We start from the raw sequence: 23,969 nt of genomic DNA, 5'->3' as shown, positions 1-23,969 counted from the left end.
CTGGATTTCCCCAGGATGTGCACTGCTAACAGAAAGCTCTGGGTGGATGTAGCCCACTGCCATACTCTTGGGGCCTTGCGACAAAGGGGGTAGGACCTGGTTCCTCCTTGTTTGTTCAAGTACCAGACCACTGACATGTTGTCCGTCTGAATCGCAATAGTTCCCAGAGGAAGAGAATCCTGGAAGTACTCCACGCTAAAAGTACTGCTCTCATCTCCAGGACACTGATATGTCTCCTGTTTGGTCCAAGTGCCTTGGGCTGTTCTTCCCTGAAAATGCCCCCCCCCCCATCAGGGAAGCATCTGTGGTCACTGTGGCCGCTGGTGGGGGTAGAACAAAAGGACGACCTATCATTACATGTAGAGGTCAACCACCACTGAAGATCCTTTTTGCATGCGTTTGTGATCATTATAAGAGGAGACATTGGAAGCTCTTGCTAAGACCATTGAGTGAATAACAGCCATTGCAGAATCCGCATGTGCATGCAACCCAACGGTATCGCTAATATTGTAGCTGCCATCATGCCTAACAGTTTTAGTACTTCTGATGCAGGACCCTCGTCTTTGGATATGATGATAATGCAAACCCGCTGAAGGAGCAGCAAGACTCTTTCTGCTAGAAATCTCAAAGTGGTGGTGGTGTCCAATTCTGGTCCGATAAAAACAATATGTTGCGATGACGACAAGGCAGATTTCTGAATTTACTGTAATACCCAGATGACTGCATAGAAAAAGAGTGGCGTCTCCCTGGCTTGTATAAGCTGATGCCTGGTGGTGGCGTGGCAGTGAGGAGCCAATTGTCTAGGTATGGAAACACCTGGAATCCTTAATGCCTCAGGTGGGCCGTGACCACTGCCATACATTTGAACACTCTGGGGGCTGTAGTGAGACCAAAGGGCAGGGCTTGAAATTTGTAATGACTGGGTCCCAGACAGAAGTGCAGATGATCCCTGGATGGTCTGGCCATTTCTATATGGTAGTACGCATCCTGAAGATCTATCTAGCACATCCAATTGTCTTTCCCTAAGAAGGGAAGTATCGACTGAAGCGTGACCATCAAACTTCTCTCGACAGATCCGTTTGGTCTGCCGAGGTCCAAAATAGGTCCAGTCCCCTGTCTTTTTTAGGACTAAAAAGAATCTTAAGTTCCGGATCCTATCTGGTCTGCTGGGACTGGTTGGATGACTTTCTTAGCAAGGTTTGGACCTCTTCTCTTGCCTGTTCACTGTAACAGTGTGAAACGTCTGGGATTTTTGTTGTTAGTGGAGGGGGTGTGGCGAAAGGAATGAAATATCCTCTGGAAACTTTGTACCCAGTTGTTGTTTATTTTGAGCCAGGAAACAAAGAAAGACCCCCCCCCCCCCGACTGCCTCCAGAGTATGACAGTCGGGCCTCCTTTCAGGATCGGTGGTAGGGCTTCCCAGAGAACTGATCTCCATTACCCTGTTTTGCAGATCCCCTCTGCCGCAAGGGAGACGTCTTCCATTATTGCCCCCTCCTCTGCCCCTGGAGGATGGGTTCACCACGTGTCCCGAAAGGCTCCTTGGGCTTTTCAGAACCACATCTTTCCTCCTTGTTCACACCTGGTCAAAGTTTCCTTCATTTTGGTCCCAAAAAGGGATGAGCCATCAAAAGGGGTATTGACAAAGGATGAATTAAAGGGCTCCGCGAAGAAACAAGTGCATCCAGGAGTGTCTCTTAAGAGACATTCCTGTACCCGCTGCCCTAATTGTTCCATCAGCTGCATATGAAATGAGGTGGATGGATGAGTTCACTATGGAATTGAGGGTAGCAAGATGGAGGAAACTTTATCTGAAGCTCCGGCAGCTGCTTTACCCTGAAGAGAATCGCCAAGCTCTTTTAGGAGAGCTCTTTGCAGTCTTGTAAAATAAGTGAGATAGTTCAGTGAACGCAGTGCAAAAGTCGCTGAACTGTAAGTGCGCTTCCCTATCTATCCATGATCCTAGAATCTCTGGTAGGAGGATGGACACAAGAAATTTCCGAAATCTCCTTTTTGGTGGATGCCACCACCACCACCATGGCATCAACTGGCACTCACTCCCTTGGTAAGAAAGGACTCTTCCTTGGGGGCAGAAATAAATTTATTAGGCCTCCTAGGGATAGGCTCCATGGTGTCTGGAGACTCCCACGCCCTTTGTGAGACCAGCTCCATAAGCTCATCAAAGGGTGGAGACACCCAAGAGGTGGAAGGTTGAGACCCGAAAGCCTTCAGGAGAACAGACTCAGGCAGAGGGGTGACTGGCAGTCCACCAACCCTACTGAAGACAAGGATTTCTAATAGCTCAGCAAATGAGATATCCTCAGAGGGGGACCCTTCTGATTCATCCAAATCGGTATCGGATGTGAGAGACTCTGTGGGGAGTCTAAATGCTTCCCCTTACAGATTCTCTTCCTGGGAACCTCATCAGTGGGAACTTCTTTTGAGGTCTCGGAAGAGCAGGGAACACCCAATGGGGCTTCCTGAGGCTCTGGGTCTCTACACTTACAAAAGGATCTGTGAAGCAGAAGCGGACACAGGAACTTTTGGGGAGGAAGTAGCCGGACCTGAAATCGTAGATGTCTTGGGAGACATAACTCTCCTCATGGCTTCAAAGGCACCTCTGCTCGGATGAGAAGGAACCGATGGATCAGAGGAAACCATCAATCCGCTGGCAGCAGAACAGTGGGCTCGAACCAGAGGTAGGAGCCAAGCTCATAGGAGCCAAAGCCCTGAGAGGCAAAATCGGAACAGACAAGTCAGTCCGAATATCCTCCCCGGACTCGACTGGAGAGTGTCAGCTTCTAGACTCCTCGATCAGTGCCGAGGACATAGAGTAAACGGGACCCAAGACACTGGAAAAGGCATCTGCTCTGAAGGCAGAACGATCATAAAGTCCAATTCCTCTGGCTCCGAAGGACCGGTATGGCTCTGAGGAGGAAAAGTAGATGGCAAAACAGTCTGTTTCAAAAGAGTTTGGGTTAGAGCCGATAAAGATTTAGCAAATGCCGGTGCCTGTAACAACTTCTATACCACACGATCCACATCCAAATCGAAAAGGCTTGGAGGACAGAGATGAATGGATGGACGGGGGTACTGATTGCAGGAGTGGCGATTTAAGCACTTCAGAGATACTGGTTCCAGGACTGGGGACCGGCTCCAAAAAAACGAGACGCTCTGCTCAGAGGGCTGTGGAGCAGACGCCGATTTCTTTTTATTTTTTATAACTTCCAAAGTAGTAGAAGCCTTGGAAGACTTTGAAGATTTACTAGCCCTGTCCTGGTCACTCAAAGCTTCCTGAAATGACGATTTGACTAGTCCTCTATCAATTAGCTTTCTCTCCTGAAGGACCCCAGAAGAGGATAAGTAACAAAATGGAGCAAATTTCCTGAAGGTGCAAGGCTCCTAAACAGTATACACAGTTGACATGACTAATCTGTAACAGACATTTTTTGTCCACATTTTGGACATTTTTTGAAACCTGACTTAGGATGTTTATCCCTATCCTGGTCAGCCATAATGAACAGCACAGTATCAAGTGAAAAACTACTACAATCTAATAAAGACACACCCCAAACTACTTAAATAAGCCCCGACAAAAACTATGGGCTAAATATGATGTGACAAAGTGTCACTCAAAACACACAAACTAGATTATCTAAGCACTTTTAAATATCAAAAACTATGACAAAAATGTCACTTATCCAAGGCACACAACAACTAATAACTACACTAAGTATAAAGGCCTTCAGAAAAAAACGAAAGCCAAAAGCCCAGCACACCAAGGAATACACTCTATAAAGATTTAAATGCTATAGAAGCTCAAGCTAAAAGCTTAAGAAGAAGAAATAAAGTTATTAGAAAAAGTTTATAATACATTTTTTTACTGGCCCGAGCTATGCTGAGGAAAGTACAGTTTTGTACCTACCATAAATGTAGAGTGTCTGCACTGCTGCAGTCATTACACTTGGGTTATCCTACCGTCAGGCAGGCCCGCAGTCGGCCAGAGTTCCAAAGTCTTGGTCCGGTGTTGGTTGCCGACGCATCCTTCCTGACGTCAGTGCGCCAGGGGTATACAAGATGCAGCAGATGCCATTTTCTTCAGTTTTTCTTGCCCCAGATGTCAAGTGCCCCCAAAAATGGTAGGCAATACATATTGCTAATAAAACTTACAATAAGGTAAAAATAAAACCTTCAGTAACCAGCAAATACACCACATAGGTAGTATAGGGTTGGGAAGTACAGATAAGTCCCAGCCAAGAAAGAGGGGATGGCGGGTGGGTAACCTGGACTGCAGCAATGAAGACACCAACATCTACATTTATGGTAGGTACAAAATATGTTCAGTGTTTCACTGCTGCAGTCATTACACTTGGGTTGAATCCCAAAGCTGAGTTAGGGTGGCTGGTTCTATAGAGGATTTGGTGTGGCTATGAGGCCCTGCAGCACTGCAGTGGCAAAGCCAGCTCTGGATCTAGAATAAAGAGGCAAATGGTAATGCTTGCTAAAGGTGTGCACTGAACTCCGCGTTGCAGCTTCCAAGATATCTTTGGTAGGTACTCCTCTAAGGTAGGCCGCAGAAGTGGCAGTTGCCCTGGTGGAATGTGGTCTAATGTTACTAGGTACAGGTTTCCCATGCTGTGTGTAGCAGAACCAGATGCAGTGTCCTATCCACTTTGAAATGGTCTGCTTTGAAATAGCCTTTCCCTGTGATCCTGCAGCATAAGCTACAAACAATTGCTCAGTTTTTCTAAAAGCTTTTGTTTTGTCCAAGTTGAAACGTAATTGTCTGTATGTCCAAGGAATGCAGAAGTCTCTCCTCTTTATTCTGGGGATTTGGATAAAAGGTTGGCAAGTGGAGAGATCGGATACCACCTTAGGCATAGGAGGAGGGTTTGTTCTTAACCCTGTCTTGATGAAAAATGATGAAAGGCTCCACTGCCATTAGTGCCTGTAACTCAGACTCTTCATGCCGATGTTATTGCCAGAAGCAGAGCGGTTTTCCCGGATACATACTTAAATTCTGCTGAATTGGCTGGCTCAAAAGTAGGCAAAGTGAGTTTTTCCAAGACAGAACTGAGGTCCCAAGTAGGTGTTTGTGCTCTCCGGGGCGGTCTTATGTTTTTAGCCCCTCTGAGGTACTGCTTTAGCAATGGATGAGAGAAAATAGGAGGGTCTGTGTTGTAATGAGCCGAGATGGCAGATACGTGGATCTTAATGGATGAAAAGGATAGTCCTTTGTCCAGCATCTCAGTTAAGTATTGTAGTATCAGAGAAATGTTTGGGACAAGAGGGGCAAGGCTTTGAGCCTGGTTCCAGGCACAGAATCTCTTCCACTTTTCTGAATAAGATTTCCTGGTGCTAGGCCTCCTGGCATCCAAAATGACATCATAACAGCTTTAGAGAGAGAGGTGTTGTCTGTTTGACTAATGAATCTGCTATGCAGCCAGGTTTAAGGTTTTGAGTTGACTGTGCATGATCTGATTGTTTTGTCGAGTCAGAAGGTGTGGAATTGGAGGTAAAATCCATGGTGGTCCTCGAGCTAAGTTCTTTAAGATTGGGTACCAGTGCTGGCGTGGCCAGTCTGGAGCATCTGTGTTTTTTCTCGTCTGGCTTTTAGAAGTACCTTTGAAAGGAGAGGCAGTGGTGGGGGAAGGCATAAACATTTAGGTTTTTCCAGCTGAAAAAAAGAGCATCCACTTTCCATGCTTGTGTGTGAAGTCCTTGTGCAGAATTTTTTGTAGTTGGCAATTCAGTGGGGAGGCAAAAAGATCTATGTCTGGGCACCCCCATTTTTGCATTATCATGCAGAAGACTTGTGGATTTAGTTTCCACTCGTGAGGATCCATGATGTCTCTGCTTAAGTCGTCTGCCAGAGTACTTTTCTTTCCTGGCAGGAATTGTACTTGCAGATGAACTTGATAAGTTAGAGCTGTGTTCCACAAGGTCATGGCTTGTCTGCATAGGGGGGTAAGAATGAGTGCCCCCTTGCTTATGTACCACATTACTGTGGTGTTATCTGTCTTTAATAATAATTGTCCTGGATGCAGAAGGTCCTTGAAAGCTGTTAGGGCATTTTGTACAACCAACACTTGCCCTGAATACATTTTCCTGCCATGTGTGCTCCCCAGGCATAATCTGAAGCATCTGTTAAAGTCTGCCTGGTTGTGGGTAGAGTGAAAGGCTGACCCTTGAGGTGACATGCCTGTGCCCACCATCGAAACTCCTGTTGGCAGGGAATTAATGGTATTACTGTTTCCAAACTGTGAGTGTCGAGTCCAAGCAGTCTGGCATATGGAATTAGTAGTATGAAGGATTCCATGAATCCCAAGGCCTGCAGAATTTTTCTTGCAGGGAGTTGGGACTTTGTTGCCATCAATTGAAAATACCGAGTCAGTTGTCCTAGTTTGTCTAGCGTGAGATAAGCCATCTGGGCCGTTGTATTTAAGCTGACACCCAGGAATATTATCTCTTGTGAGGGTACTAGTTTTGACTTCTTTGTACCCTAGGCAAATTAGCAACCTTTTTACAAACGCCAGATGCTTTAGAAGAATGTCCTTGCCCTCTGCTTGAATAAGGCAGTCGTCCAGGTATGGATATATTTGAATTCCCTTTTGTCTGCAAAATGCAATTACTGGTGCCAGGCACTTTGTGAAGACCCTGGGTGCAGTAGATAAGCCAAAGGGTAGTGCAGAGAATTGGTAATGCATTGAACCAGCTATGAATTGGAGGTATCTTCTGCAATTTTGTCTGATAGGGACATGCAGGTATGCCTCTGAGGTCCAAAGTAACAAGCCAAGCCTTCTTGCCCAGCATGGGAAGAAGCTGCTGTAGTGTCAACATTTTGAATTTCGGAACATCCAGGTAAGTATTTAGAGTAGAAAGATCTAGTATGGGTCTCCAGGCTTTGTCCTTTCTGGGGACCAGGAACAGTCGAGTAAAATCCTTGTGGCACATTTTGAATAGCTCTCATGTCCATGAGGGCTGTAATTTGTTTTTGTGCCTCTGCCCATTGATTTTGTGACCGGTCTGGCATTCTTTTAGCCTTGGTAAAGTGTGAAAGTGGAACCTGTAACCTTGAGACCCAATATTCAGAACCCATTTGTCTTGGGTGATTGTTTGCCAATTTTGAGAAAAAAAAAGTGCTAGTTTCCCCCCTAAGGGAGCTGCCAAAAGGGAAGTGCTTGGCATTTGAAGGGGGGGGGGGGGGGGAGTCATTGGGACCGTTTCCTGTAAGGTTGTGACTTGTCTGGGGAGGTTTTGGGGAGGAGGAAGCACCCCACTGTCGTGGTCTGCAAGAGCCTTGGGGCCGAGATCTGCCTCTTGGGCGTCTGCATCTGCCTCTGGAAAGGAACAATTCTTTTGTAGGCCAATTTCTGCTAAATCGTGGTGGCTGTACCTGTAAGAAATCCTTCACTGTTTGCATAGATTTTGCCTTATCCTCCATTTTCTTTAATACCTCTTCTGCCAACACCAAATAAAATGTCTTACTGTAAGGTGCATCCAATAAATTTTGCCTTAACATGATCTGGAAACTTTGTTCTTTTAACTAAGCATGCCTTCGAATCAGATCCTGTAACTGCTGCTCTACAAGAAGCCTCTAATGAATCAAAACCACATTGCAGAGTATGTTTTCCCACCTGTTCAGCTGCATGCAATAAATCAAGAAGTTATGTACTCATCATAATGTTTGATGTATGTAGCCCATCGCCTCACATTCTTACCCATGGGTTCGGAGCAGAATATCTGTTCCAACTCTGCCTAGTATACTACCTCAAAAGTCTCCGATTGGCTGGGCTAAGAGGGTATCCCATAGTACACCGCTTCACATCCCCAGATCTAGTTTGCTGCAAACAACTCAGTTACTGCATACATAAACACACATCCAAACAATTTATTCAAATAAATTAATCAAAGGGACTCTGCATGAAAAATATAACCTCCAAATCCTCCAGGCAAGGGGAAGGCGGGAGGGTAAGTAAGAATGTGAGGCGAGATGGATTACATACATAGAACGTTATGGTGAGTACATAAACTTCTTGATGTTATGTAGTCCTCTCTCACCTACATTCTTACCCATGGGACAGCGTCTCTAGCACCTACAACCTGGGTGGCTCATAGGAAAATACTCCTGGGAACTGTGGAGCCAAATGAAGATCTGCCCCTGGAAACCACGTCCAATTTGTAGTGAGAGACAAAAAAGTGTGAGGGAAAGCCCAAGTGGCCGCAGCACATATATCATCCATAGACAATCTAGCTCGATAGGCTGTAGTTGTGGAAACAGCTCTTGTGGAGTGGGCTTTAGGTGGAAAGGGCAAAGTTTTACCTGCTGTGTGGTAAATGAAGGAAATACAGCTGGCTATCCATCTAGAGAATGTGACCTTGGACACCAGAGAACCAAGCCGGTTTTCGGAAAGGAGACAGAGTTGGTCCGATTTCCGAATATCTTTTGTCCGGTGGAGATCGAAGTGCAACCGTCTATGTAGATCTAGTTGGTGAAATCAGAATTCTGCCTTGTTGGAAAAATTGGGGAAGAAAACCGGCAGCTCAATAGACTGATTTATATTGGACAGAGAAGCCACTTTGGGAAGGAATGACTGGTTTGGTCTAAGGGAAACTATCTTTATGGAAGATCAAATATGGGGGTTTGATGGAAAGGGCTTGAATTTCAGAAACCCGCCTCGCTAAAGTGATAGCTATTAAAAATGCTGTTTTCCAAGTTAGAAACTTTAATTCGCAGGTAGCTGCAGGCTCGAAGGGTGGAAGAGTGAGGGCTTTAAGAACAAATCAGAGGTCCCAGGGCATAACAGGTTGGGATACTGGGGGACGAAGCAATAGGGTACCTTTAAGGAATGCTTTACATAGTCTGTGTGCCATAAGGCTAGACTCATTGGCCATGTGGAAGTTAGATATAGCCGCCAGCTGAACTTAGATGGTGGCTGAAGCGGACCCCTGATAGAACAATATAGACAAAATTCCAAAACGGAATCAATTGGAGCCGTGTAGGGATCAATGCCTCTGGAATGAGACCAGATAGAGAATCTTTTCCATTTGCTAAAGTAGATTTTCCTAGTGGATGGTTTATGAGAGGACGACAAAATATGGACTACATCTGGCGAAAAATTATGACATCTGACTAAGGATGGAAGTGGAATAGCCAGGTTGTCAGCCTGAGTGTCTTCAGAGAGGGGTGGAACTGTCCCGACATGTGCGTCAGTAAGTCTGGAAGGGGTTCTAGAAGCCAAGGAGTATCCACCAGGTAGGGTTGAAGGAAGGGGAACCATACTTGACGAGGCCAGTGTGGAGCAATCAGAATCATCCCGCTTCCCAAGGATTGCGCTTTCTGAATCACCCTTGAGAGAAGGGGAAACTGAGGGAAAGCATAAAGCAGACCAGAGGGCCAATTGCGAGTTAGAGCGTCCCTGGGTGTTTCCCCCGGTGGGGGGGGGGGGGGACACACCAAGAAGTAGTTGCTGCATTTCACATCGAGAGGGCTGGCAAAAAGTTCGCATCAAGGTTGACCCCATCTGCTGAAGATTCGCTCTGCAACCAAGCGATTCAGGGACCACTCGTAGGGCATAAGAATAGTCCTGCTTAGCTTGTCCGCTATTACATTGGTCTTCCCCGGGATGTGCGTTGCCACCAGAAACCGTTGGGAAGCTATTGCCCAATGCACACGAGCATGGCCTCCCTGCATCGTGGGCAAGATCGGGTTCCTCCTTGCTTGTTGAGATACCACACTACTGACATGTTGTCAGAGTGTATTGCGATGGTCCCTAGAGGGAGAACTTCTTGAAGTGCCTGCAACGCAAGAAGCACTGCTCTCATCTCCATGACGTTTATGTGCAAATGTATCTCATGCTCCTACCACATGCCTTGGACCATCCTGCCGAGATAATGACACCCCCCCCCCCAATCTGGGAGGCATCCGTGGTCACCGTGGCCACCGGGACAGGTGGAACAAAGGGTTTTCCTCCGTTCAAGTCATTGGTGCACAGCCACCAACGGAGGTCCTGCTTGCATCTGTCTGTCATTAGGATTGGATGGGATAGCAGAAGTCTTTGGAGAGACCATTGGACAAAGAAGCCATTGAAGAAGTCTCATGTGTAATCTCACTAGTGGGACCAACACGATAGTAGCTGCCATGGTCCCTAGGAGTTGAAGAATCAGTCTTGCCTTCGCGTGTCTCAGAGGCATCAGCGCAAGAATGTTGTTGCAACCCTGTGATTCTTTCTTGTGGTAGGAATGCTCGCATCTGAATGGTGTCCTGCTCTGCTCCTATAAAGGTGATACGCTGTAAGGGCAACAAGGCAGATTTTTTCCAGTTTATCGTGATGCCTAATTGGTGACATAGACTGACTGTCGTGTCCCTGGTCTGAATTAGTAGATGCCTGGTGGGGGCAGTGAGAAGCCAGTTGTCCAGGTACGGAAACACCTGGAATCCTTGACGTCTCAAATGAGCCTTCACCACTGCCATACACTTCGTGAACACCCTGGAGGCTGTGGTGAGACCAAAGGGCAGGGCTCGAAACTGGAAATGTCTGGCTCCCAGCCGGAAGCATAAAGGACACCTGGATGCCCTGTCCATTTTGATATGGTAGTAAGCATACTTCAGGTCGATGGAGCACATCCATACTTCCTTTCCCAACAATGGGAGAATAGATTGTAGGGTGACCATACAGAATTTGGACTTGTAAAATAAAAATAAATAAAATAAAAATAAATAAAACATTTGTTGACCTGGATAGTCCGACTGGATGCATGTCCATTTTCAGCGGAGGCCCGGGGAGAAAAACTCCAAGGGTAAGCAGATACAGCATTACATAATACCAGCATTACATATTACAAACAGACTATTTACAGAGATTACATAAGTAAGCAAGTTAAACAAGTTCCACAGGTTACAGTTAGTCTTGAGCACAAGTCAGGATTAAATTAAAATTACACAGTAAACTGGTTAACAGATTTTTACACATTCGAGTTAGCCAGGCTTGATACATTGACATAGCCAGTTAAGTGACAAATGTTGAGTCTAGTTTTAAATTGACCTAAGGTGGAAAGTAAGGTAATATCAGCTGGAAGAGAGTTCCAGGATCTACTTAGAGTTTGCAAAGAGAGAATCACCGGCTGTGTTATTAAAATTTGCTAGTCTGAATTAGTAGTTTGTTAGAGGATCGAAGCAGTCTAGGATTGTTATAGGGGGTGATAATATTTTTAAGTGCAGGAGTATTGTCCGGATTATAGAGGATTTTATAGGCCATAATCAGTTGGTTATACTGGATTAGGCTAGGTAGTTCAAGACAACCAAGCTGATTTAGATTGATGCAATGATGTGTCCTAAAAGGCAGCCCAGTGGCAAACCTGGCAATGTGGTTGTAGCAAATTGAGAGTTTAAGGACAGTCTTGTTCAAATTCGAGTAGAGGGGATGCATACAGAAGGGTTGAAAGAAGGTGAGAGCGAGCTATGGCAATTTTAGCTGGAGGGGTTAGGAAGGCTTTTATTCTGTAAAGTGACCCTAGTTTTTTATTGATAGTTTTGATAGTTTGGTTAACATGTAGGTCAAATTTGAGATTATTGTCTATGATGACACCTAATAGTTTTGTAGATGGGTCAGGGGAGATTATTGTGCCATCATTTGATTTTATGGTAAAGGTGAAAGCGGTAGACCTACGTGTTGGTGAAAATAACAGCGTTTTAGTTTTTTTGGGATTTAGGATCAGACTATGTTCAGAAAGCCAGTTTTCTATTGTATTAAAGGTGGTCTGGGTAGCTGACCATAACTCTAATGGAGATGTGGCTGAGCAAATCAGAGTAGAGTCATCAGCATATTGGATACAGCTGACTCTTGGGATGACAGTATAAAGGTAGTTAATGAAGATGGAGAACAGCAAGAGCCCTAGTATAGAGCCTTGTGGTACTCCAAGGGTCAGGTAGAAGGTTAGAGAGTTTGTTCTGCCAGAGGACAACCTGCTGTCAACCATTCAGGTAAGATTGAAACCATTGGAGGGCTCCAGTATCTAGACAGAATGTTTGCAGGGTGTGGATTAAAAGTTGGTGATCAACCATATCGAATGCCTTGGAAAGATCCAAAAAGAGGGCTGAGGATATATAATTATTGTTGCGATTATGGTTTATGGTGTTAGCAAAGGCTGGGAGGGCTGAAGTAGTGCTGCGATGAGGACGGAAGCCATGCTGAGCGTCTGCCATAAAACGATTTTGGATTAGGTGGTGCACAAGTTGTCTATGAATACATTTTTCCATAATCTTTGCAAGTGGAGAGAGTATAGCTATTGGCCTATAATTGGAAAATTCAGTAGAGCTGTGTACGTAATTGTTGAGTTGACAGATCTAGTATGGGTCTCAGGTCCCCTGTTCTTTTCGGCACCAAAAAGAATCTTGAGCAAGTCCCTAATCCGATCTGGTCTGAGGGGACTGGTTGGATGACTCCTTTTTCTAGCAGCTGAGATATCCGAGGCTGCTTGATCCCTTTGACTGGGTGGAACGTCCAGGATTTTTCTTATGGGAGGGGGTACTGAAGAGAATGGAATGGTGTAACCTCCGGAAATTATCCTCAATACCCATTGGTCCTGGGTAATGTTTTCCCAGGCTTCCTGATGCAAGGAAATTCGACCCCCGACTGGCTCCAGATAAGCACAGTCGGGCACACCCTCAGGAATGAGAGTATGGGGAGCCACGAAAGGAGTCGTGGTCTCCAGAATTGAGGGGGCCCCCTCTCCCTGAACAACCCTCCCACTCCCCTGCCTCGGGAGGGGGTTTTGCCTTGTGCAGCAGGAAAAAACCTTTGTGATTTCTTGAACCATATGTTTCCCCCTCGCTGAGCCTTGGGATAAGGCCTAGACGGGAGGGGAAAAACAAACCCCTACGGCAGATAGGGTCTTTCCCTCTTGCTCACACCTGGTGAGGGTGCCTTTCACTTTGGAACCATCAAAGGGGGAACCATCAAAGGGGGAATCAGTGAAGGAAGACTTGAAGGCCTCCGCAAAGTGACAGGCGCAGCCAGGCTTGCCTTCCAAGGACTGCACCTGAGCTGGCCGCCCTACTCTCTCCCTCGGCCGCATACAAAATGAGTCGCATGGACGAGTTTGCGATGGAGTTGAGGGTAGAAACCTGTGCTTGACTGTCTGGGCCACTGCTTCAGGTATGTTACCCACAAGAGTATCTCCAAACTCCTTAAGGAGATCTCTCTGGAGCAGAGTAAAAAGGGAAAAATAATTCAGCGACCTTAGGGTGAAGGTGGCTGAAGACTAGGTACACTTCCCGTACTGGTCCATAGTCCTAGACTCCTTGTTCGGAGGATGGACCGATGAGGAAGACTCTGCAACTTCCTTCTGGGTGGCTGCTGCCACCACCATGGCATCTACCGGGACTCCCTTTGTCAGAAATTCTTTTTGAGGGGCAGAGAGAAATTTATTGGGGTGCCTAGGTACTGGCCCCACAGAATCAGGGTTTTCCCACACCCTTCGACAAATAAGGTTGAGAAGTTCATCGAAGGGTGGAGACACCCAGGAGGCGGAAGGTTGAGTGCCAAAAGCCTCAAGGAATACAGACTCCTCCTCGGAAGGTGTTCTGGAAGGCCAGTCTCCTCTTTCAGTATCTCCAGGATATCGGAGAAGGAAACAGAGGAAGACTTGGGGGATCCTTCCGATTCCTCGAGGTCAGTATCGGAAGTGAGAGACTTGCCCTGGGAATCTATGTGCTTCCTGTTGCACAATTTCTTTCTGGGAGGTTCCTCAGGCACAGGCTCTGAGAGACCTTCAGAAAGTGGAGGACCGCTCGTGGGGGTATCCTTAGGGCCTGGTGCTCTACTGTCTAAGAATAGGAGTGTGTCAGAAGCTCTCGCCAGAGTGGTAGGGGATGGAATGACCGACCCGAGTGACGTAGCCTACAACCTGGCCAGTGCACTTCGCATGGCCTCGAAGGCGGGTCCCCCAGAGTAGAGGACCGGCCTCCAAGGCCATGACCGGGATCACCCGAGCCGATGCATACAGTGGGAGACTAAACCGAAAGATGTCCCGAGGCATCCCCTTCGGGCACGACCGAGGAGAGCAGAGTCTCGAACCCTGTGGACAGAACAAACATGGTCGGAACAGAGGTCGGTACCAATAAACCCAAAGGGGGTATCTGAGCCGGCGCAGGAACATCACTCCGAGTGGAACATGCCGGCTCTGACGACAAGGATGTGCTCGGAGGAGGAATCAATGAAACAACCATAGGAATTGGCTCTGGAACAGACTGGGTCAGAGCCGAAAACAATTTAGCCAACACTGGCGACTGCAGGAGCCTCTGTACCACCCTATCCACATCTAAATCAGAAAGCCTGGAGGATTCGGAGGAGATGGATGGAGACTGAGATCTCCGATCTGGTGAACCATGCCTCACAGATACCTCCTGCGGCCCCGAAGACAGTGGAGCCAAGGAAACTGTATCCAATATAGTAATCTTCTCCGGAGGCTCAGAAGATGCTGATGGAGCCGGAGACCTTTTCTTGGACTTAGATTTAGACTGAGAACTAGGAGCCGAATCTATAGCCTCTTCAAAAGATGGTTTAAGCAGTCCCTTTAAAATCAATTTGTTTTCCTCTCTTGGAGCACCCTAGGACTGAAGGAGTGGCAAAAGCTACACGACTCCTGTAAATGGATGGCTCCAAGACAGTAGACACAGTGTCCATCTGTGATGGACATTTTATATTCGCACTTTGAACACTTTTTAAAGCCAGAAGGCTTACGTTCTTTCTGATCTTTAGACATATCTGAAGAGTTAACTTCCAACAGGCACAAAGCAAACAGCGTTTACTACAGTCAACTACCAAAACGGGCGGGAAGCCCACAACTTATACAGCAAGCAGTACCACAGAGAAGAGCGAAGCTCTCAACCAACAAAACAATTAGTAAGAAGGACAGAGAGAGAACCTCTAACTTAAACAGTTCTCAAAAATATACAGTGAGAAACAGACAAACTCCTCAACTAAGGGAAGACTAGGTCCTGTAAAACGGGCCTAGCCCATGGGAACAGTTAGGGATACCACAAAAAACACCAGTAAACACACAAACACAACTACCGCAGCAAGAATAGCTATTAAAATAGCTTTGATTATAAAGCAACCAATTTATCAAGAGAAATAAGTCAAAAAAAGATACTTAGCCACAGCCAAGCGAGACCACATCCGAGCTCAAGTGGCAAATGAGATCTGGGGATGCGAAGCAGTGTACTATGGGATACCCTCTTAGCCCAGCCAGAGACTTTTGAGTTAGTAAAATAGGCAGAGTCGGAGCCGATATTCGGCTCCAAACCCATGGGTAAGAATGTAGGCGAGATAGGACTACATAACATCCTGCATTTGCTTATAGTCGAACTTGTAATCATTTTCTGTTTTAACTGAGACATTAAATATTGTTGGTATTTAAGCATGTGAAACAAGCAGTGAGGGCTTTAAATTGCCAAAGTTGCAGAAGTATAAACTTTCTTCCCCCGTCTGTCTAATGCTCTAGAATCCCTGTCAGAGGGAACTGGATTTTTAGCCGTGGAAGCCTTTACCCCTTTGGGACCCTGGGAAATAGTTTCTGGGTCAGCAACAGGGTTTTTATAAAGAAATTTGTGAGAGTCAGGGACTCTGTAGTACCTGTCTGGCTTGACTGGAGCAGGGGGTAAAGAATCAGGATTTAAACTGGATTCAGAGAACACATCATCCAAAATATCCAACACTGGCAGAATAGCAAGGGGCCTGTGCTGAGGCAATAAAAGAAAGTCTGAGCCTTTTCTTGGATTCTGAGTAATCCTGGCCCTCCCAATGGAAATGCTCCCTCATCGTATGTAAAGTTTCCCCAAAGAATAATCCTCAGCAGGAGAGGCTGAAGGAATTGATTCTTCAGCATCAGAGTCCTCATAGGCGGGTAAAGAATATGCCTGGTATGAAGAGGTATCTGAAGATATAGAAACCTGGTCAGAGGAATCATTGTCTGTATCCTGCCTAGGCCTTAGCCTTTTATCAGGATGGGGATGAGTACCCCTGATCAGAGTAATTAAGTCTTCGGCCATTTTGAGCATCTGCTTTTTAGGCATGGAGGCCTGTCCAGGTGAATGCTGTACTTGCTTCTTTGTCTTTAATGGAGTTTTAGACTTGGCTGTAGTTTTTATGGTAAGCTGTGAAGGCCTGTAAACACCCTCAAAAGCAGATTCCTGCTCAGCGGCACCGGACCCATCTGAAGGGTTAGCCTCCGTAGGCCCAACACCTTGAGTATCCAGAGGCCTAGACATCTCCACGTGGGAGATGGAGGCGGCCTGTGGCTCTGAGGTTGTGGGTCAGGGGCTGCGAAAGCACCTCACTGAGAACCGGCAACTGGCCTAGAAGAGGCTTCATCAGTTTTGGGCCTCAGATGCCTGTCCTTATCCTTGTCTTTGCGGTTTTTAGTGTATTCCGGTCGTCGGTTGCCCCGACAGCATGGTATAATTAAGTCTTCGGCCAAAGTAATGGCGAGCAAAATCAAACAGACGAGTGCGCTTGTTAAATCTCACACAAAACAGACAACTAGTGACGTCGTGTTCTGGGCCTAGACATGGAATACAGCAAGAATGGAAATCCTTATGGAGGTTAACTTTTACTGACATCGGTCTGAGGCAAGAAAAAGTTTCCCCAATGGGGTACTTGGCTTTATTGAAGACTTCTGTTCTGAAAATCGAATTTGATTTCTCAGGAGTCGGCAGACCGGCACTTGCGAACTGCTTTTGCTTCGGGCACTGCGCAGCAAGAAAGACTGAATAAAATGTAGGCGGCATGTTGTATACCCCTGGTGCACTGCACTGACGTCAGGGAGGAAGCGACAGCAACAGACGCCGGAACTCTGGCTGACTGCAGGCCCGCCTGATGGCAGGATAACCCAAGTGTAATGACTGCAGCAGTGAAACACAATGAACATCTTCCAATCTATTGCAGTGGCACCCCTGAGGGGTGCAAAAAACAAAGCACAAAATAATAAAATAAAAAAAAATCTCTCAAATTAATTAATACGGTTGCGTTTCTAACATCTATTCTAAAGTCATATTTTTCTGCAATTGTGCAATCAAAATGCTGCAGACTTGTGGAAAGGTTTTCAAGTTAGAAATTGACATACTCAGAAGTAAACCTACCACAGTAGGATCTAGAACAGAAGCTATTAAAACTGGGATAATTTGTATGGCATACAAAATACTTCACAATGACTACTGGAATCATAGGAGGTTAGAAAGGATTGGGAAGGGACTTGATAAGCAATTCACAAAAACAATGGGAGGATACATATGTATGGCTCCCAAACATGCAACAAAGTCTAGAAGATTTAGGATATTTGCTTGGAAGCATTTGCACAGCTATTTTTATATCCCAAGTAGACTCCAAAATAATTTTTCCGCATGTAGATTGCAAATGTTGGCGGTGTGACAGAGGAAAAAAAGGTAAATGGGAATATATTTTTGGGAGTGTAATGAGTTAGTAGATCTTAAAGATTCCCAGCAGACGACTGTCTGAAATACTGGGTGCGCAATTAACTAATAAAAATAATTTTTCTTTTTTTTTTTTTTTTTTGGGGGGGGGGGGGGGGCTGCAACATAATTAGAATTGCCTAAACACAGTAAGGCCTTACTTTGATTTCCATTTTTTAGTAACTGCTTTTTCAGCAGCCACCAGAATTAAACAAACTCCAAACCAACTGTAATAGAAGGAAAAAATGGTAACCGATAAAAGAACTGGAAGGTGGTACCTTTAGAAAAGGGTAGGAGCAAATTATATAGAAAAAGAAAAATAAGAATCGTGGGAACATTACATGCAGAATAATGTTTTGGAGGAGGAATGAGGTTTAAGGAAAGGCAGGAATTGAATGACCTATAGAATATTTTGACTGAAAATGACTGTATACATAAGTGATGTAAAGTCTAACTGAAAATATGTCAATATGGTTTCATTTATATAAATGTATGATTTGTGAATCATCACTTAGGACATAAAAAAAACTTTGCTTAAGAACTAAAACCTACCACTTCAGAGTCTAAAGGGAAAAAGCTGCTCAATTCTTAGCTTTTTATTCAGATGTACAACTTGCTCACACAAAATACTAACACGTTAGTTAAGAGTTTGGTATTTTTATTTGGTTTTTGAAAACACTACTGGTGCCACTCTAAAGAACTTTGAAAGTTCTTGTCAGTCTTGGTTTAATTTTTTTTTTTTCATACTGTGCTCGTCTGCTTTAATATTTTTAGGGTAAAGAATTATTTTTTTAGGCATTATACTGATTATTCTGCGAGTGCAAGAAGGGGGCATTTAATTGTGAATGCAAATTGTAAAGATTTTAAATGAGCACATTTTAGTAGTGCAGTACTTTAACTGTCACATTTAAAGGATTAGGGAAATTTAGTTCAACTAATACAGTACACCTGCGCAGGACTAAAGGCTTCAGTTCTACATGTCCAGCTATGTAAACACAAAAATGTATCAACATTTTTGCAGGTTGGTGGTGTGCTGTGCCGATTTCATCACAGAAGCAATTCACAGAAGGCCTGTTTTAACAATGAACAGGTCAGTTGAAATTTATGTGGAGTGGGCACAATGCCTTGCATTAGAATCCTGCACAGTGACTCAAGTACCAACTTACTGGCTAGCCATGTTTAGTTTAGCAATGCGAGTACTTTGTAAATTCACACTTGTTGAACTGACTTCACTTTGTGTTGAAAGACATTAAGTAAGACGTGTGATCCATTACTTGGATGACAGTACATATTCTGTACTACACGATTACTTAATTAGCAAGTCAGTGAGCATATCTGAAGTAGCAGCTTACTTTACTGTCAATACTGTTCCCATATTGCTTCAGAAAAAAAAGAAAATTGCAGCTTAGGTTGATATCACTTCTACAATGGTATGTCATTAGTAGTGTTATGCCAGTGTTCCAAGATGGGGGGGGGGACTCTTGCTCATCATAGCAGGCTTGCCCCATTACCTCTAAAATAAAGCAACATTGTGCACGCCAGTAGAATCTGAAGGACAAATGTACAACCATAACACTTGTTCAAGTACTGTGTTAAATTAATTCCATTAAGCATTTCCAAGCTCATGATTCTTCTGATGTGGGAAAGCAGTACCATGAGTGCACTGAAGGTATGAGTTACAGTGTCTAGTGATGTTCAGGTTTTTAGATACAGACAATGCTGCAACTGGACTGCCTACAGAATGAGCAATTACAGTTACCAAGAAAAGCCATGGTTAAGTGGGATAGCTTGAGCCAGGATGCAGTAAGAAGTGTTGGTTCTCATCCCCAAGTGAGAGTGAAGTGGATGCATCCAACTGGCTGTTAAATATGGCAAATTCACTTAAGTAAGCTTTGACAATACATCTACTACTGTGCTTGTAAGTTTCAACATCGCAGGAGTGGACTGCTCTGTCTACAGCAACCACACATCAGTGGAACGTCCTTGCACGGTGTTTAAAGGTCTGCTAGCAGCTGTACACAGCTCTTGCTTCTCACTACACTTACATGGTTCTTTTGGGGTGTGCCTTTAGTTTATAGACTAGAATCGAGCAAATCAAAGAATAGAACATGTTGTGGTCTTGCATTTCTGACCTTTTTTGATCCAATGACTACATAGTGGTTTTATCTTACTCAATTTTGAACCCAATCTGACGTACCTCAGCAATGTTTTATTTTTTGCCACCCCACCCCATTATGAGGTTTTGTAAGGTATTGCAACCACCAGACTGCACCCCCCCTGACGCTGCAACAGTCTAGCATAACACAAAATATTAACTCTCAATATTACAAGTGTTTTTTTATACATATGACATACAAAAACATGGACACCGATGATGTACACAGTTATATTGTACATAAAAATACACAAACCACACAATTATATTAAAGATGAAATACACACTATACAAAATAAGTAACACAAAATGAAAGAAAATGAAGCATTGAAAGATCGCTCTTCATATTACTTTACTCATGCAACCACAACTGTACCATGGCAGAGGGCAACAGAAACAAAAGTGGAAAAAGTAGAAAGGCATGCAAGTCATTTTGCAAAACTTAGAATGACTACTGCATTTCTACAGACCACATCTTGAAAACAGTACAGCCAGACTACACAAGAGTTTAATTAAAGCAACTGAGTCATAGAAAATACTAGAATCAAAAATAGAGCCTTGCTTTTTTATATACAAGAAAATAAAGTTTATATACAAGAAAATACAGAGCAAAATACTGTATGTGCAAAACAGAATGCTAGATGCTGAACAGGAATTCTGTCATTACCTTGCTGCAAGATTGTGCCATCAGCATTGACAGGCTGATATACGATAGTCTGACCTTCAGCTGTTTGTGCTACCTGCTGCCCCTGTACCGCAATTTGCTGTTGACCCTAACAGGATAGGAAACCAAAACACAAGGTAAGGCCAAATAACAGGACACTGAAAAGAAACATTTCAGATGTACAGTTAGTGAAAATAAAAGGTGGTGTTGAAATGTTTAGTACCTATGCTATGAAGGAGCAATCTAAATAACTCACATTAGTTCAAGTTGTATTTGAGAGAAAAGCTAACCAGTGAAAGCAAAACAGATTAAGCTTAAAAGGAAAACTCACAAAATTCTAAAGCTTACAAAATTCTAAAATTAAAAAAAAAAAAAAAAAAGTACACATGTATATTACACACAGGATTTCAATGGTGCAGTTCATACCTTCAAAATGTTGATGGCAGCATCATTACCTTATTGTCTGGGCATAAGGGGAAACGCTAGTAAATCTGTGCTAGCCTTTCCCAGGAGTGTGTGGGTGTGTAAATCAAATACAAGGGTGTGGGTGTATCAGTCACTTGGAACTGCTCTAGCTGTGGGATATTAATTGAACTTCAGTAGCCTGCGTGCAGTTGTCACTGAAGGTGTGTGTTTACTCAACAGCCACAAGCTACACATTCAGACTTTCATTTCACAAGTTTTATTCATTTTTGACTTTGGTCAGGGAAAACAGGTCTGCAGAGGATTATGGTAAACTGAAAAAAGAACCAGTTGGCAAAGGTGTGTGAAGCCAAAGCACTGGCTAAAATTAAAGTACACGTATGTGTATTACGCACAATTTCACTGGTGCAGTTCATACCTTCAAAAGAATAACTCATGTCCAGAAAAAAATAAGAACAGTGGCCCAGAAGGGGAAAGGCCGCTAGGATGTGTCCTGCAGCCAAAGATCATGTCGTCTGCCAAGTAGGCAAAACTTCTTAGCAAAAAACTGGCTATGGGAGAACTAGGGCAATCCCTAGTGAAAATTCTGGCAGAATTTTGCTGGACTATACCCAGATAGTACAGCTGAATGTACCATGACAGTAGACATTGAATGATCAGTGCTGCAGTAGCCTTAGCTACAAGGGTTATCTCCTCCCAAGCTTAGCTACAAGGGTTATATCCTCCCAAGGACACAACAGCCAGCAATCTTTCAAACCTTCAGGGCACCTTCCATGTACCCAAACTGTCAAGCAGCTCAAGCTAACCTGACTAAGACAAGTTTGGGGGCAAAGCACTTTAGAGCTTTCCAGCCAGCAGAGCACAGGAGGCTGAGCCCTAAAAGGCAATAGTACAGTTGTGTACGTTGATCATATTGATGACTGGTGCAGTAGCCTTAGCTATATGGCTATTATTACCACAGCCAATTACATTTCAGAGGTGGAAGAACAGTCCAGGAGCCCCTGGAGAACTGACCTGAACTTAAACAAGGAATCAAGCTTGTTGTGCTTCGTAAGGGTATGTACTGCGCCAAGTAGCAGCTTCTAACATACTTCCAGAATCAAACCCTTTGCAAACACTCATAGACGAAGCAAAGGCCCTAGTAGAGTGGACTTGTTATTCTGAGTATAAAGGTAATAGCCTTAAATAACTTGGAAATGGTCTTCAATACAGGTTGCCCCTTCTTATCCTCACAAGAAATTAACAATTGACCTGAATATCTGAAATATTTAGTTCCGTCAAGACGGTACCAGAATTGTCTGCGAGCATCCAAAGTATGGAGTATCCTTTCCCCCTCCTTTTTAGGTTCAAGAAAAAGGGAGATGAATAGTTTGTCTTAAAGTAAACCTGGATACCACTTTAGGCACGCAAGGATTAGTTCTCAAAGAAACCCTGTCCGTATGGAAAATGAGAGACTCACCATAAGAGCTTGCAACTCAACCTTCTTGCAGAGGTCAGAGCAATCAGTAAAAAACTGCTTTTCATGTTAAGAACTGCAAGTCCAACAAATTTGCTAGTTCAAATGGAGCAAGTGTAACATCTCCAACACAAAGCATTTACTGTATTTTTTCTGTCTGTGTGCAAAAAAACACTAAAAAAACCAAAAAAATACTTCTGCTTTCCTAAACTTTCCTAGTTAGTTGTTCCAGTGATCAGATTTTGCTGATCCCTGGGCTTTGTATTTGGTTCCTGTGTTCCTCCATTTTCTTGTGTGGCCAGAGGTAGTTTCTTTACTCACCAGTGGGAGTGGGGAATACTGATCTGCTTGTTTGTCCTCAGAGGAGTGGTTAGAGACAGCAACTAGTAATTCGTTGGCCATTTTGGGTCATTTCCTGTTTTTTTCCAGCCCCCTGCTATAAAGCACGCATTAGCGCAGAGTTGCCACTTTTGCATACAAGAGCAGCGGCGGTTAAACAAGGTTAAACTATTCGGGCTACCTAAATTCCACTCTTCAATTTTTCCCTTAAAACTACCTTCCTCGAACTTTACTGCTGATCTAACCAGCATATCCTATAACTAAAAAGTTTGTCTCTACTTGATTCCCAAGTAGACTATTCTCTATCTGTAAAGCCTAGCACTTGCTCCTACAGTACTTTCACCTTGATAAAGCGCTCGTATTATAGATAGTACTCCACCAGCCTAGAACCCACATCCATCCCCCGGAGTCTTCTGTAAGTTTTTTATCTATTCCTTCTAGCATGTCGAGGGATCAGTTGCTAGTGTCCTCTCCTGCTCAGCTGGTGAACCTGGGAATATTGAGGCAATGTTACAATTGCCTCATGTACACAGACAACCCTCTCCTTCTCCCACAAAACACAAATACATGCGAGAGATGCAACTATACAGCCAAATTGGAGGCCGAGCTCGCTCAACATAAGACTGGCAAGACCAGACAGGAGGAGAAGGGTACCACACACACCCAGTCTCGCATAGTACTATCAAAACCTCAAATCTTACACAAACACACAAAGACATACTCGGAGGCTCTGATCAAAAATCTACCAAAACAGCAGAGGCCACCAAAGCAGACACCCAAACAACCACCACCTCAAGACACAACACATGCAACACATAAACCACACAGTCAGTGTGCTAAACAGTCACAGCCCTTATGGCCAAACACAATGCCAGACACACTCGTCATTGGTGACTCCATAGTCAGACACACTGACGTCCCGCTCACCAGATTGAGTAAGGAAAAGGTCATGAATATTTATTTAGAAATCAAATTATGAGATCACTTTAAAAAAAATGTGTATATGTTTCTCCTTTTGGAATTAATTGGTTAATTGATTGTTCAGTGATTTAATATAAAACTGCCATTGAATAGCAGTAAGATGTGATCCTTGAAGGCGAATTGCCGAGGTACCAGGTCGCTCACAATAAAGGAGAGTTGCTGGAAGAAGTACTGGCTGTTTGGTGTGTTATTTGGTTTGTGCCTTTCACGTTGCTGTGTTTTTTTCAAGTCACAGTAAGCTGCCTGTGGGGAGCTAGAATCCGCCACATAACACAAGCACTCCGGTCTCTCAACAGCAGGTACAAGTACGACTCAGTCATTGTCCATGCTGGTGTAAACGACCTGAGACGTACCTCCTTGGACTACACGAAGAGAGACATTGAGGAGCTCTCTGATTATGTAGCCCAGGCAGGTATGACCCTGACCTTGAGCAGTATCCTACCTTCACCAAGAATGATGCCACAATACGAAGATAAAA

At 44.3% G+C, this 23,969-nt stretch overlaps 1 protein-coding gene across 7 annotated transcripts in view; it reads right to left on the bottom strand.

Annotated features, from left to right (window-relative positions):
* Window positions 1-23,969, bottom strand: part of NFYA (nuclear transcription factor Y subunit alpha) — a 209,669-nt gene that overhangs the window by 110,739 nt on the left and 74,961 nt on the right. For all 7 annotated transcript variants that reach the window (XM_044076885.1, XM_044076890.1, XM_044076889.1 and 4 more), the window contains one exon: window positions 20,296-20,401. In XM_044076885.1, the coding sequence (XP_043932820.1) occupies window positions 20,296-20,401 (106 nt within the window). The remainder of the gene's footprint in view (window positions 1-20,295; window positions 20,402-23,969) is intronic.

This window comes from Protopterus annectens, chromosome 7.part0 (genome assembly GCF_019279795.1).
Source record: "Protopterus annectens isolate FY-2018-M chromosome 7.part0, PAN1.0, whole genome shotgun sequence".
NCBI lineage: Eukaryota > Metazoa > Chordata > Ceratodontiformes > Protopteridae > Protopterus > Protopterus annectens.
Note: the sequence above shows the minus strand (reverse complement) of the source record. Positions and strands in the feature narration are given on the sequence as shown.